At 42.6% G+C, this 15,986-nt stretch overlaps 1 protein-coding gene across 1 annotated transcript; it reads left to right on the top strand.

Annotated features, from left to right (window-relative positions):
• The first annotated feature begins 1,248 nt into the window (after positions 1–1,248).
• On the top strand, positions 1,249–11,574 carry MLANA (melan-A). The gene is made up of 4 exons (XM_010993423.3): positions 1,249–1,345; positions 5,470–5,566; positions 10,074–10,187; positions 11,503–11,574. Exons 1-4 carry the CDS (start codon positions 1,269–1,271, stop codon positions 11,569–11,571), a joined length of 357 nt encoding a protein of 118 aa, XP_010991725.1. The 5' UTR covers positions 1,249–1,268; the 3' UTR covers positions 11,572–11,574.
• Positions 11,575–15,986: the final 4,412 nt, after the last annotated feature.

Here is a 15,986-nt window from a genome sequence, read left to right as displayed (position 1 = left end):
AAGCAAAGCAGAGAATCAGAAGCAGCAGCTGTTCAGGCTGCAGTCAGCTTGTGAGCAGCTGTTGTCAGGTCCCTTGAAGAACCACTTTTCTTAGTTCAGGTGGGATGAGGTGCATTTGCTGTCCCTATGCTGTTTGCCAAGGCTTGAAGCTGGAGGTATAGATTTACAAAATTTAACCCAGAATGAATTGAATTTTGTGTCTGTAATTTTAAACCAAGTGCTCACCCCTACATGATTCACCTGAGAGGATCAGTGAGTTCAAGTGTGATTTCTTCTTTACAACTGGGAAGGGCAGATGACACATGAAATGCCCCATGGAAAGGGTTCATGGGGTGAACGCTCCCCTCCACGCTCCCACTTCTCTCCCAGCTGTTTTCAACAGGCTCATTAATATAACTCTAAGGGGATCAGACCTTTGGGATTCATGAGAACAATAAGAGGGAAGAAAAATACACAACAGCCAGGAGAGAAGAGAGGAGAAACCATTATTGGTTTTGACAAGCACACTTTGATCATGACCACTGAAGTTCATGAGCTTTTTGTGTATTTGTATGATGGACAATTAAAATTAAAATTTTGTATTATTATATATATGTATGTATGTATTTAAAACCCAAGTCATGAGACTTGAACAGGGAGAGGAAGAAATTGATTTCAGTGGAGGGAAGACAATTGTTAGACCAGGTCAAGCTTCCTCAGCTTATCATGGATGAGTGGACGTGGACACACCCAGGAACCTGTTTGGGGTGGTCTCCTTTGTTGGAAAATGGGCTTGGACGATGCTGTGTTAGGCCACACATACACTATATCATGGCCACTACTTCTCCAAGGATTAGATACAAAATAATACCTTTGAAGAGAAATAACTTTTCTTATTAACCAGTCTTGGGCCAGGGAAAGTAAGGAGTGAATAAAATGCTTTTTCTCTACAAATTTATGGTACTGAGTCAAACTGAACGTCCCATTTCCACCCCCAAATAATAACTCAATTTGAAAGTGTTTTGCTTTTGTTTGTGGGTTTCTTCTTGGAACTTAATTTTCAGTTGGTAGAAAGAGTTAGAATCCTGAGCAATTTCCACTTGATGTGACTGAAAGAAGCAGGTACAAATCCTCTCACAGAGAGAAACAAGAGCTGTCTGGTTTGGCTGTCATTATTGGTCACCTAACGAGAATGTCTTCATGGGGGTTTATGGTAAAGACTTTCTGGATGCATTAAATGACACCTGTGTGCCCCTGCTATTAGGTGTCCTGTGGCCTGATCCCACAAGATGCCAAAAGAAGAGGCTTACTTCATCAATGGGTCCCCCAGGAAAGGGCACGGCCACTCCCACATCACAGCTGAAGAGTAAGTTCAAAACTAGACCTAGTGGGGTTTCCAGTTTGCCGTTTGCTGACACAGCCTGCTGGCTTCCATCAGCACATGCACGTCCTGCCTGTAAATCTCTCTAGTGTTTATTTCTCCAGAAAGCAAAAACCCCGGCAACGAGGTAAGGAGAATTTGTGGTCCTACAAGGGGCCTCAAGCTTCTCTGAAGCCAAAAAAGGCGATGTAGGAATGGTAAAAAGCTGGATCTTGCCATTTTTGTCTGCATTCTTAGCTATTAGATCTACACTGTAGGTGCCCAGGCTGAACAACATCTGTCTGGAAGCAAAATGCCTCTTTCCTCAAGCCTCGCATGTCTGCTTCATTCAGGATCCTGGATGTGGTTTGCAGACAGAACAAAGGTAAATTGCCAAAGAGCGAGTGAGGAGGAATGGCAGGTTTGTGTGTGCAACTCCACCTGCTGACTGGCTGCATGGTGAAGATGGTGGTCATAACCTTTGCATCAATACTTTATCTCAAGGAAAGCTGTTTGGTATTAAGAGTTAATTTAAAATAAGTATTTATATGATTAAGCATTTCTAAGAGCTAAACATTGTATACCAGCCCAAGACACTATTCTTGTCTTTGAAAAAATCTTACAATCTAGTGGGTGACTTAAGTTTGAGGGAAGTTTCAGCAAGTTTAAGTGCTGTGATGGGAACACAGGCTGCAGGACACACTCTGCATCGACTCGAGTGGGAACAGGTGGTGGTGGGAAGGGGCTCCCCACAACCCCGAGTGGAGATTCCAACAGGACAAACAAGTAACCCAGTTTTTATCTGGAGCATTTCTTAAGTGGTCTGCTCAAAACTTCCCTCAAACTTGCTCTCTCTCATGAAAGAACTGTCGAATAATATTTACTAGAGTGAAGTAGCAGGGGCAAGTAAGATGTAGAAACCATCAATGGCACCAGGGAAGAATTCAGGCTGGGAGCATTTCCTCAGAAGACCCTGCTGTGATTCTCCAAAATCCCTGCATGGTCAACTGGGAGTGGAGGTAGGGAGATCTTCTGAAGAAAATGTCCCAAGAGCAAACATACACTCTTGGGGGTCCATTGCATGTGGTATTAGGTAGGATATTGTATCAGCTTCTGTATGGTGACTCAGCAGATTCTATATCTCTGCGAAACCCCAGTCAAGAGGGGTTCTCACTTGAGGGGGCATAAGCCACCCGTGGAGCTTGTGAAAATGCAGCTTTCTAGACACTGCTGCCCAAGAGGCTGACTCAGGAGGTCTGAGGGTCGGGGGAACAGGATCTGCACTATAACATGCATCTCAGGCAATTCTGCTGCTGGAGGTATTTGGATGATATCTGAGGACCCCTGCCCGGCTGGGCGGTGGGTTCTTCTGCTGTGTCAGGCACATCCCAGTGTTCTCGGTTGTTACTCAGCATGTGACAGTGCAACGTGACTGGGCAAAAGAGCTGGAACAGAGCGCTGTCTGTGCCATGATGTCCAAAGGGATGACCACAGACCTGGAGGGGAGGGGGTAAAATTAGAGTGCAGGCATGCTGAGAATGAATCAGCTGCCTTCAGTCACGAGAGCCCACGAATGCTTCCTGTAACGGCTTCATCTCAGGAAAGGGTGATGCAGCAGAAGAGCACTGGCTGGGTATCTGGGGCCAGTCGCTGTGAATGCTGGTTCTGCTGCTCTCTGCTTGTGCAACCTTGGACTTTTACCAGCCTAAAGTCTTGGAGATGTCAGATGGAAAATGAACATACTACTTACTTCAGAGGATTCTTGTGAGGATGGAATCAAAGTCTTCAGTAGTGGGCTTGCTACTGTGCTTGGCACAAATCGGTGCTCAACAAATGGTAGAGTAGCTGCTTAGGTGGTGGTGACACTGGAGACATGCAGTAGGTCTCAGCCTCATGATCTATAAAGTGGGTTGACTGGGTGCATTATTGGGTCAGCATTTTCATCCAGGGCTGTTATTCTGTTCAGAGATGAAAGGATAGGCTGGATGCCCCAGCAGCCTTGAGATGGTGGTCCAGTGGGTGGTACTGTGCAAAGGTCTCTCCAGGAGATGGCTCAATTAGACCTTGCTTCACCAGCAGCTGCTCAGCCTCTTATAAATCACCCAGTACTGCAAAGCCTTTCTCTAGCCAAGTCACAGATAAGAGACTCAGCACTCCTCACATTGATTATGTTGTGATGTGGAAAACCAGGCAAATGTTAGCTAATTGACAGTGTCATGCAGGGAAGTGCAGTCCCAGGACCCGTCTCCAGGGCCTTCGTGGTAGCTAATACTTCCATGGGCCACTGGACACAAGGCCCCAGATGCTGGTTCAGATGCCCAGACTGTGTCCTCCTGAGGAGAGCCTGCTCAATGACCTGCAGCTTTGCTCTAGGAGCAGCTCAGTCATTTCTCCCAGAGCTGATCCCCTGTGCTGTTTCTTCCAGGTAGTCCATGTCTGCCCAGCCAAGAGGTGCTTAGTACATACCTACTGAGTACCTGACTCCAAATGTCAGCTGGCCTCTCTGACTTGGCAGCTAGGCAGGCTGGAGAGGTCAGACCTCTTGTCTCAGCATCCCCAGGATCTACCACTTCCATTCTGAGGTGTCCCTTCCTGGTCACTCAGGTGAGACCAGAGGAAGCATCAAGCACTGACCTAATTAGTTTGATCCTTGATGACCCTGCACTGGATTCCTGGAACAAGTGGAAGCCAGACAGGAGCTTGCCTAGCTGAGCATAAACATGGGACACACGTCTCACCAGTGGGGCTGGCCGCTAGCATCCTTGTGAGATAGTTATATTCTCAGAGACTTCTAAATACCACAAGTCCTACTTCCATCCCTTCAGCCACAATGTGCCAGCTCTGAACCCTCTGTGGCTGGTCTCCAAGGCCTTTCCTTTTCTTCATTACCTTCTCTCCACCCCCACCCAAAATCTGCTGTGTGGAAAGTTGCTGATCCACCCACAAGAGGTTACTGACGTTAAAGTAACAGAGAATTAAGCTGTTAGGAATGAGCCAAAGGAATAAATCTCTGAAGACAGTATTTCAAGTGGGTCTTTAGTTCCAAATGCAAATGCAAAAGAGAAGATAATGTTGGGGCTAACATTATGCCACAAATCCACATATTTGTAAATAGTTATTTTAAAGAAGATATTAAATGGCTTATTTATTTTTCACAGAGACTGGTGTTATTTATCACCCATAATTCATTTGTTCATTTTTATTCATTTGTTTGGCCATACATCCAACTATCCATTTATCCATCCATCCATCCATCCATCCATCCATCCATCCATCCATGCATCTATCTTCAAGAAATATTTCTTGAAACACCTGTGTGCTTGACCCTTCTTAGGCACAGAGGACACAAATTAAAAACAAATAAGCCAAAACCCAAAAAACTTCTCTGGGAGCCCTTTTTCTGGAAGAGACAGGCAAGCAAACTGCTAACTACCACCACAGGCTGCCATCATCCTGGCATCTAGGAGCATTAGTCAGGGCAGGAATAGAGGGAGGGGTTGGGTAAGGAGAGAGTACAAACACAGCTGAGACAGACTCAAGTGCAAATCCTAGCTCAGTCTTGTGCTACCACTGTATGACCAATAGCAAGGCACTTAACCTCTGCATTTATCTCCTCATCTGTATAAGATGGGGATGGTAAATGATGCCTACCTTACAGGGCTGTTGTGAGAATTAAATAAGCTAATGCAAGTAGAATGGTTAGCAAGGCACCCAGCTTACAGCAGACATTAAGTCAATGTTGATTTGTATTTCCTTTTTGTCAACTGATAGATGGGGAAAAGGTTTTAAACTAGCCCTAATGGAAAGACAATTCGGTCTCAAATATGTTGTCCACATAAGGGTCAGTTGCTACTGCATCAGTTGCACCTGGAACTTGGGCGCTGGGGCCCATGCCAGTTAGCTCTGCTGCTGTGGGCACACACCTAAGAGGTTCCTCGAGACGGTCCTGACCCTGGAGAAGGTTGCTGGAGGTCTGGTGGGTACCTGGTCGGGTGTGGGGTGGGACACACCTTGGGAGTGTACTGCTCTGCTGTCAAAGCCCCTGTGAAGAGAGAAGATTGATGCATGATTCATCACAATCTGGAACAAGGTTTCTGTGACAAGATGGAGTTGTCTCTCTCTTGGGCCAGGGCTGCAGGGATTGGCATCCTGACCGTGATCTTGGGAATTTTACTGCTTATCAGCTGCTGGTACTGTAGAAGACGAAGTGGATACAGAAGCTTGAAGGTTGGTAAAGTTCCCACTGCTGAGTCTGTCAAGATCCAGGACCTGCCTTCCCCTTCTTTGTCTGACTTTCTGGGCAATGCGGTGATATTCTTAGGATTGCCTCTAGCTCTGATTCCTGGGTGAGGAGTCTTTTTTTGTAGGGGGAGGTAATTAGGTTTATTTACTTATTTATTTTTAGAGGAGGTGCTGTTGATTAAACCCAGTACCTTGTGCGTGATAAGCATGTGGTTTACCACTTGAGCTATACCCCCCACACCACCCCCGCCCCACCCACCAGAGTCTTTCTCTACATTTTACTTGTAACTCTTCCTTTGCCTCTTCCCAGGCATGAACTCCAACCAGGAACTTGGCTTATCTCTTTGGTTCCACTGACAGCAAACTCGAGTGCCTGTCTGTGTGTGTGTAGCTGAGCTCTGATGGTTTCTGGGGCACAGGGGAAGGGTTCATGGTCCTCTTGCACAGCAAACAGCAGCATACAAGAACTCCAGGTCTTACCAATCCTCCTGCAGATTCCTACTGGTCCTGTTATGCCACTTAGCCGTCGGCTCTAAGTCATTTCTTCTCTCTTCAGTCATTTCCTTCAAGGTTACCTGGGAATCCGAGTTCTTCTAAATCTGTTATACCAACAACCTAGCATACCCAGGACCCATCCAGCCATCATTTCAGTGAGGAAACCATCTACCACTCAACAGCACAAAGGACCACTGGGTTTTTAACAGGCTCCATCCTCTGTCAATGGCCAATGCAGTTTTAATAGGATGTTTGCTTCTTTACCCATATGAGTAGGAAGTTAATGAATGACAAAGTCCAGTCTTGGGGCAGTAGGATCTTCAACAAATGAGAAACAACTGAGTATCCACACTATAAAGATGATAGGTTTCAGAAAATTTGCTCCAAAGCCCGGTAGCACTTAAGCATCCAAAGGCATTCTCCACAGTGAGCAATGGGATGGAAGAAGAGATGCAATTCCCACCTGCCTCCCTCTTTCTTGTAATTACAGATCTGAAAGTTTCTGGGGCTGATACATAATGGAAAATTTTTTATCTTTACAAAAAATTTTGGAAAGTCCCATTCCTCATTCACCAAGCACTTCATTCAGAAAAAAAGTTTCTGTGATGCAAAGAAGGGTTGGTGTGGGTAAGGGCTTGGAGACTAGATGTCTGAGGAGGAAAAGGAGAAGGTAGGAGCCATAGCTTTGAGTTCTTCTCCTCCTTGCCAGGAAGCTTGGGCAGCCGGACAGTCCATGACTTCCTTTCCCTAATGCACATCTTGCCATAGTGTCCCAGACACAAACCATGAAAGAAAGGGTGAGTTTGGAGGGCACACAGCCACAAAGCAGCAGCCCTCCAAAGTGTGACGTTTATGGGAAGGAGAAGTTTCTGAGTCTGAATAAGACTCCAAACCAAGTACGATAGCAAAGCCTTGGGTTAGGAGGTTACAGATGAAACTCTTTCCTCTCTGCCACTGAACTCCACGTGTACCTCTAGGACAGGGTTATGACATTACCTTGTAATTGGTTATTTACTTTTTGCCTCTCCCACCCCTTCTCTTCCCCCCATTTATGAACTGGAACAGAGAACATTTCTTATTCATCTTTGTGCCTCCAGTGCCTAGCACAGTGCCTGGCACTTAGCAGTCCCCCCATTGTATGGTATCAGGATTTGGTCTCACTGCCACTGACTTGTGTGGTGACCTCAGATTTCAACTTCTCCGAGCCTTGTTTGTTCTGTTCTGTACCTAGACACATGCAATGTAACATAACATGTATCAGTTTTTATGTAATGTATGTTTTCTTCTATATTTAAAACATTTTCATTCGATGTTTGCATATAAAAACATAATGATTTAATTTTTGTAAAAGCTGTACAAACCTGATATGTTGGTACCCATTTCCTAACTGTCCACTATTGCTAGCTTGATGCTACTGGACAAAAAGGCAATGGTTTTTTTCCTTTATGCTTCAACACACTCACCTGAAACATATTCAGTTGAAGAATAACAGCCTTAGTGTCACAGGCTCAGACACTTTACCCCCAAGGTTCAAGTTCAACCTACCATCCTCCATTCCTCTAGGTCTAGATCAGTGATTTGCAGAGTTTCTGGAATTTTTATGAGATAGAACTGTGTTTCAGTTTCCTGGTTCCCTAATGTTTAAAGATGCTGTCATTTATTTTTTAAATTAATATTAAAATCTTGTTCTGAGACTTTCATATCTCCTGACAAGCCAGGTTGGGGATCAGCAGTCTAAGAAATTTAGGTCAAATTATGTAAAATAGTGCATTAAGTATTGCATTTAACTATATAATTTACCTCCCTGTCTCTCTTTGGTGGTTCTAGTTTCATTTTAGAGCAGAAGAACATAAATGATGATAAATGAAAGCTTCAGGTACCTGAAATTACTCCACCTTTATTAAGCTTTGAAATGTGTTTATTTTCCCACTTCCATTGACCACAGAATGGTAGCAAAGTTGGTTGGAATTAAGGTCTCCTAAAATTTCTCCCTTGGCTAACAATTCCTCAAGCCTGAACGATATCTTTGGAAAGAAAAGACTGCTTTTTGCAGTTACGAGTTTCTGCAGGAAAACGATCTGTAAGGGACTGGAAGTTGGTTTTCATATTTACCAAGTTTACTCTTCTACTTGTAAGTTTAGGACATAATACCCTTGATTCTTGGAAAAGAATTTAAAGGCTCTGCTGACAACTCAGTTTACATTTCTGTCTCACAGTGTCATGTTCCTCAGTGTATATATGGTCAGGGGCCCCTGCACTCGAATCACCTACGGTTCTTGTTAAAATGCAGCCTCTGGGACCATCTCTAGTGGTGGGACCCAGGAGCCTATATTTTAATTTGCACACTGAGGTTTGAATGCAAATGCAGAAAATTGGTAGTGAACTGGGGAAGTAGATCATGCTCCTACCCTATGGCAGGTGAGAGATTAAAAAGAAACAAAAAGAAAGAAAAGAAAAGGAATAAAAGCAATACTTGAGGTAAAGGGAGAGAATGCATTAAACATCTTACCTGAGGTATGTTGTTGGGAGTTGTGGAAGGGAGCAGAACCTCCCTGGGTCCTCATGTCAAGATTGGAGTCCTGTGCGTATCTCCTTCCAAGGGGTAGGGTCACTAAAAATTTCAGACTAGAGCTTAGGAAAACTACTTCACAGTCTGTAGACCATACAGGTATCAGCCCCATCAGTGCTTGGCCTTGTCCAATTGATGTTCCAAACACCTCTCCTCCCTGGGAGACCTACTTGATGTCCTTCTCTTCCAACCTAGTCACCCCTGCGATCAGCCACAGTCTGCAGACAAGGCTGCGGAGCTATTGAACACCTGCACAACCTCCCTGCCCCAGCCCCTCTCGGCCAGGACCACAGATTGCTGCTCATGCCCTACTGGAGGATTTGGCTCAGATATACTTGCGGTTGTATCTGAAAAAACTGAATTAGGTGCCAACATTTAAAAGTCACATTTTACATAAAAATCTTAATTTCTAGTCTCTTTTTTAAAAAAAAAAATCAAAAGATCTGGCAAAACCTGGCAGCTATGCAGTGTTGTCTCTATAAATGGGATATACACTCTCTCCTTTTCTATGGCCCCCACCTGGCCCCAGTGGACCTCCTCTTCCCTCTAAATGTCTTTGTCACCCCAGGCACAGGAAATGAGGAGGCACACTGTCTGGAGAAGTGGTTCTCTATGTGGCCCTGGACCAGCAGTAGCGGCATCACCTGGTAACTTGTTAGAAATGCAAATCTGGGGCTTCATCCTAGACTGCTCTGTCAGAAATTCTACATGTGAGCCCAGTAATCTGCGTTTAAAAAGCCCTCCAGGTGATGGTGATGCATGCTTAAGTCTGAGAACCACTGCTGTGGAGAACTTTACAACAGTAAAAGCAACTAAAAGTTTTTTTTTATGATCACAATGTGCCAGGAATTTTAAGTAATATCAGTGATGAAATACTCCACCTTACTAGGGCAGACCACTCCTGCAGTCTCCACTTTGGTTATATGTCTCTGTCTTGCACAAACTATTGTCATTTTTTTCTAGGGATGGAGAAAAGCACTAAATTAAGCTCCCCTGAATAATTCAAGGTGCATAGAGTGTCCCTGCTGTCATGTTGTTCTAATGCTTTTCATCACTGTGATACCAGCTCCTGCCTCACTAGCCCTGATCTACTCCACTTGCAACCATTCTCTGAAGTCCATTTGTTAGATTCACTCTTTTTTCCTTCCCGTCAAAAATACTAACTGATGGGTGTCAGGCAGCATACAAGACACTTTACCTTTAGTTAACTCTCTCAAGAACTCTGAGAGGTAAGTGACATCACCTTCATATTACAGATGCAAAAAACTGGAATTCAGAAAAGTAAAGTGACTAGTCTGAGGACATACAGCGATTACGTGACAGAACCAAGATTAAAACCCAGTCTTAAAATGGTTTCCTTCTTTTTTTTTTTTTAATGGACTCCATTATTTTTTCTTACCCACTAACCTTCATGAATTCATATTTCAGGACAAAAGCATTCATGCTGGTACTCAAAGTACCTTAACAAGAAGATGTCCAGGTGAGGGACTTGGTCACCAGGACAGCAAACTGCCTTCTCAAGAGAACAATTGTGAACCCGTGGTAGGTTGAGATCTTGCATCTTGGTGTTTTCATGTATGGCTGCTTTTAACTCAAATGGATAAAATTATTCCTACTAAAAAACAAGGGCAATGTGAATGTACTTAATGCTACCCACTTAAAAATGGTTAAAATGGTAAGTTTTATATTATGTATAATTTACCATAATAAAAAATAAATAGTAAGATTAAAAAAAAGGAATCACAGAGATTTTCTTAAATTGTGTCCTCTCATACCCATTTTCCAGGGTCAATAATGAAATCCCTACATGTAAGATCCAAGGGAAGGATTTGGTTCTGGATACACTATATTTTTGTCTTGCGTTTTTAGTATAATTGCCTTTGTCCTGAACATAGATTGATCCAACAGAGAAAAAAAGTACTTACCATTAATTGTATAGAGTTGCACTGTCCACTAGAAGAGCCACTAGTCACATGTGGCTATTAAGCACTTAAAACACAGTAGTCTGAATTAAGATGTGCTGGAATACATACCAGATTTCAAAATTTAGTATGAGGAGAAGAATATAAATAACTCATTAGTGATTTTTATATTGAGCCCATGTTGAAATGATAATATTTGATATGTGGGGTTAAATAAAAATATTAGTGAAATCAATTTTACCTGTTTAACTTTTTTAAATGTAGCTACTCGAAGTTTTAAAATCACATATGTGGTGCACTCTGTTTTTGTTGGACAGTGCCAGTATAGATGCAGTACATCATAATGGTTAAGAGCACTGATTCTGGAGCCAAATTACTACATTTGATTCTTAGCTCATAACTTATCAGTCGTGTGACCTTGGGCAAGTGACTTAAACTCTTTGTGCCTCAGTTTCCTGACCTGTAACCTAAGAGCAATGAAAATACTCCTCGAGTTGTTGTGAGCATTAAATGAAGGCCTGACACACTTGTGCTCTGCTGATAGCAGCAACAGCCTTCAGACACAACTATAAGGATTTATGCTTGAGGTAAAGATACAGTCTGTGTCAGTGTCTGTAACAGGGTTCAAGAATTCATTAGTTAGTGCTCGGGACTTTTCCTCACAAGGATAATCCAGGTGCAAATAAATTTTTGAGATTTGGGGGAAGCCGCTTAGCCCTTTTTTCTCTAGTGCTGTTCCCCCCAAAAATGTTTCAACATCCACACTTGTGAAATTTAATGATTACCTCATTGGGTGGAAACTAGATGTGAACACTTAAACAAGTTTCAGCCCAGAGCAAAAGTATAAACAAGATGCTAACTATTTTGACTTAATTCCTATTCCAGAACCTTGTGTGCTGTTGCTAAGCCCATGGTCTCCTTTCTCATTCTCACAGGTGCCCAATGCTCCACCTGCTTATGAGAAACTCTCTACAGAACAGTCACCACCACCTTATTCTCCATGAGAGCCAGCAAGGCCCCTGAGAGGTGCTGAAATGATTTCCCTCACACTTTTGCTTGATCTTCGTATGGACATCTTAGGTCCTGCTTTAGAATTCTGTAGAAACAGTGTCCCTCATCTCTAATAAGCTAAGTGTTAAATTCCTCATTGTGTGACTAGCAACACTGATTGAGGAAATGATGAGAAATTTTAAAATGGGAAAAGCTTTGTCAATAAATATTGTAACGCATGATACTATCTGCGCCAGTAGTAATATATCTACAGTGTTATTTTCTGAGTGACAGAATTCAAGTGTGTGTTCTGGGACCACCCAATTTCTTTTTAAGCTGAAATTCAGCTAATAACAAACCACTATCCTGATTTTTGAAGAAGCAGCCTCTTGACCAGTATGAACTCTAACAGAATTGTTGCAGGTGAGTCTGTGCTATGGAGGGCTCACAAAGGATACCTTTACAGGTTCAAGACCAAGAGCTGAATGACCTACCAAATTATAGTCAGATTCAGGAAAGTGTCAGTAATGTCTCTTTGTATTCTAAGATTCCATGATGCTACAATAATATACTGGAGAGATCCCGTATCTTCAGTAATACACATCATGCAGTTCTAATTGCATTCCACTTCAAGGTTCAGTGCTATCATAATTAATGACAAGAATTTTCTATTAAACAAGAAGGTGGTGTAATGACTTAAAACAAGTAAAAACTACTATAGTTTGGCTGATGTCTGGCCTTAAATGTCCCAAAGATAATTTAATTCTTCCGGGCTCCCAAATCCCTCTCAAAAGAATATATAGAAGAAATGATAAACAATCAGAGATTCTGGAATGTTGTCATTATTTGTATGGCAACACTGCATTTCTTTGTGTGTGAAATCTACGTATTTTTCATTTAGTCAGCTTATTTAACAGTTCTTTTGACTTAAATTTATATCATCAACCTAAATGGAAAATCAGTATAATTTTCCATAAGTAGAGGATAACCATAAAAATGAAGATAATGAAAGTAAATTACTTTTATTGAAACCTAGGATGATACTGGTCACAGAAGGCTGTCAATTTGAAACCTGCCCTTGTTATTAAAGAGGTAGACAAGCAAGAATCAGAGAAAAGCTTCTGATGTAATTAGAAGGCTTACAAGAGAAAGAAATGACTTTCCCACTATATGACTCAGTGTTATTTAATGCTGAGTCAGTAAACCACCTAAAATCATCTTGTGTCACTGGAAACACCAGTGTACCACAACGGCACCATTTTCTACGGAAGAGAAGACTACACAGAAGAGAGAGATTATTACAGCCATTGAAAAAAAAATGTCATTCAACAAAACACTAACAGACTTCCCTACCCTTCCTGATTCTGTCCAGTCTTATCACTTAAAATAAGCCCTCTCCCTCCTCTTTTCAAACAAATGACTAAAACAAATGAATAAATTCAGAACAAAGAAAACTTCATTAGGGTTTTGGCCAGCTCCTGTCCTCATCCCAAGACCTTGTTTCTACTTCTACTGAAGAACCTGCGTCCCCCATGCCAACCACAGCTATTCATTTACTATTGTGTGTCATCGATGGTAGGTAGGAGTCAGGTCTGAGCCTCCCTGCCACTTCTTCCTCTGCTATAACCAATCCTCCTGTAATTAATACAGTAGTAGTGGGAGTGTCAAAAAAAGTTTTAACAAAAGAATAAAGTTGGATTCCTATCTCAAAGCATTACAAAATTCGCTAAAAAAACGCCATAGAGCTAAGCATAGGAGTTTAGACTCTGAAACTCTTAGTAGAAAACAAAAGAAAAAACCAAGTCTTTGCAATGTTAGATTAAATAATGGTTTCTTAAATATTACACAAAGCCACAAGTGATGTTGATAAATCAGAATTCTTCAAAATTAAAAGCACTGTGTTTCAAACGAAGGACACAATCGAAGAGAAGACAACACACAGCATTTGGAGAAAATTTTGCAAATGATATAACTGATAAGAGACTTGTGTTTGGTACACATAAAGATCTCTTACAACTCAACAACAAAAAGACAATCCAATTAAAAAGTGAGCCAATTTACATCATTACTTATTTCTATATATATAGAAGATTATGAGCTCACACTGATAACTCCAATTCCAGTGATAACTCCAATTCCAAATCAACTGCAAAGGGTTCATTCTAACTTTTCTCTCTTCGTGTTTTTAAATCCATTTCTCTCAACAGTGAGAAAATGACTTCTATTAATTTCAAAATACTAACTTACTGCATGAATCACCTTTGTATATAACCATATACCATCTAGCGGTCATGTCGTCCCTCTCCCCTCATCAGATGCCCTCTAGTCCTTGCTCAGACCCTAATGTCTTGCTATGGACCACTACCAGCTCCCTAACTGGAACACTCCTCACCCTGCTCAGGTTTCAATACCCTGTTCCTAAGCTTCTAACCATGGCTGCCTCCCCTCAACACAGAAATCCTATGATATCCCCTGCTCAAACGTCATCCTTATCACAACTAGGCTCCCACAACACTGGCTGAGTGATCACCACCCCCCTGTGCACATGCCCTCCTCAAACTTCTCTGGCTGCTCACTCCACTCTGGGTGAAAGCCACTCCTGCCCTCACCTTCCCAGAGATGTTCTCTTCCTTCCACACAGATCCCTTCACCACTCACTGGCCACTGCCATTACCCCCACCCTGCCTCACAATTTTGCAAATATTAAAAAAAGAAGAACGTTTGGTTTGAGCGCTGGACCCCTCCAGGATCCCCCAGACCCCTCCAGGATCCCCCAGACCAGCATCCGCTGAGAGTTCTCTCCTTTCCCCATAAACAGAGGCTCTCCTCACATGAGTCCCTGAAGGCAATGTCCCAGGCAATAGACAAGAAGGCTTGGGCCGAGTTTGCCAGAGAGAAACTAGGAGAGTGAGATTTTGTTTAAAGTAATAGAAGGTGCCCCAGTTAGACCTAGTGCCTTCACAGAGGCAGCCACACTTCTGAAAATGACTTGATTGGAGACCAACTGCAGGACAAACTTGGGAGCCGCAAGCTGAAGATGGCAGATTCATATGATGGGAAGAGGCTGGGTCACTGAGTCACCATTGGAGGAGAGTCTCTCCATCTAAGAATGTTTGGATTGAATGGGGACAAACTGGCCCTACAGGAAATCCGTGAACTGTTAACATACTGCCAAATCTGATACTGAAATCCAAGGCTGTTAGTTAATACCTCTGTTGAGGTACCTTCAGTGCTCTGATCCTGCCCACTTAAACTGACCAAGCTGAACCAGGGGAGGGAGGACCCCTGTGACCTTCACAGGCAGATCAGCCGTCCCTCCCTGGTAACAGAAACTTGAACTCTAGAGAATGAGCCTCACTCAGGGCTATGGGCATGAGTTCTCTACTGCAGTGTGCCCCACCATTATGCCTGATGTGCTTGTGGGCAGAAAACAGGTAACAGAATGGAACTACTTTGAGCTCGTAGGCTTCCTGAAGCACTGGGTCAGGACCAGAGTGGTCAGAGCTCATGACTGATCCCCCCTGGCTGCAATCAGTGTTTTCTACCTGCCCAAATGCACTGGACAGATAGTATCACTTTCTATTTGTGCAGTGGGCAGAAGTTAGACAGCTCTGGTCTTCCCTCCTCCTCCCACTCTGCATCAGCTCTCAGACAGTGCTGTCTGAAGCTTGAGACAAGGCCCAAGTCTCCATGGATTACCCTAAGAGATTCTGATGCTAAAGAGGGAAAAGGAGCTGGCCAAAAGAGGTTTTTGCTTGAGTTAATCAGTGAAAGGATTAGACTGATTATACAAACCAATGAAGTCCTCACATCACTTCCAGTGGAGACCAGTCCTCTGAAGTTACAAACACTGAGTTTAGCAGCGCTTATAAATATCTGAACAGGTTCACTCATCACTTGAGAATATTGTAGATCTTCTCCAAAAAGAACAGCAATGAGCCCCCTAAACTCTCATTCCATGACTTGACTTAAGGACAGACACAGTCACTCAAAGATACATCAATTTCTAAATCTCAAATGACAGACCCAAAACATCTTAAAAGCATCTTAGAAGGACACAGAACAACTTCAGAGGGAAATCATGGTTTGAAAACATTTATTTTAAAGAAAGCCTAAAACGGCTATCCTAAGAAACTACAAAATGGGATAGAAGTGGGAAATAAAGGAACAGAAAAAAAAATGATTGAAAGCACAAATGAAAGAGGCTTTAAATGATAAAGAGAGCCCATTAAAATCTCTGAAACTGCACTAAAGTTGGTAAGTTTGTCTGATTTCTCTAAAGAAGATTACCTGGTTGATGGCGATTTGAAATTAAAGAGAAAATCAGAAATTGACAATTTCCTAGACTGTCAATCAGAAGTCAATTTGAAGAGATATACTAATGTTGACAAATGTTTCCTTTAAAAGGCTTGAAGGAGAAAAACCAAGG

The sequence above is a fragment of the Camelus dromedarius genome, chromosome 10 (assembly GCF_036321535.1).
Source record: "Camelus dromedarius isolate mCamDro1 chromosome 10, mCamDro1.pat, whole genome shotgun sequence".
Lineage (NCBI taxonomy): Eukaryota > Metazoa > Chordata > Mammalia > Artiodactyla > Camelidae > Camelus > Camelus dromedarius.
The sequence above is the reverse complement of the archived record's forward strand: the minus strand, read 5'-3'. Positions and strand labels throughout refer to the sequence as shown.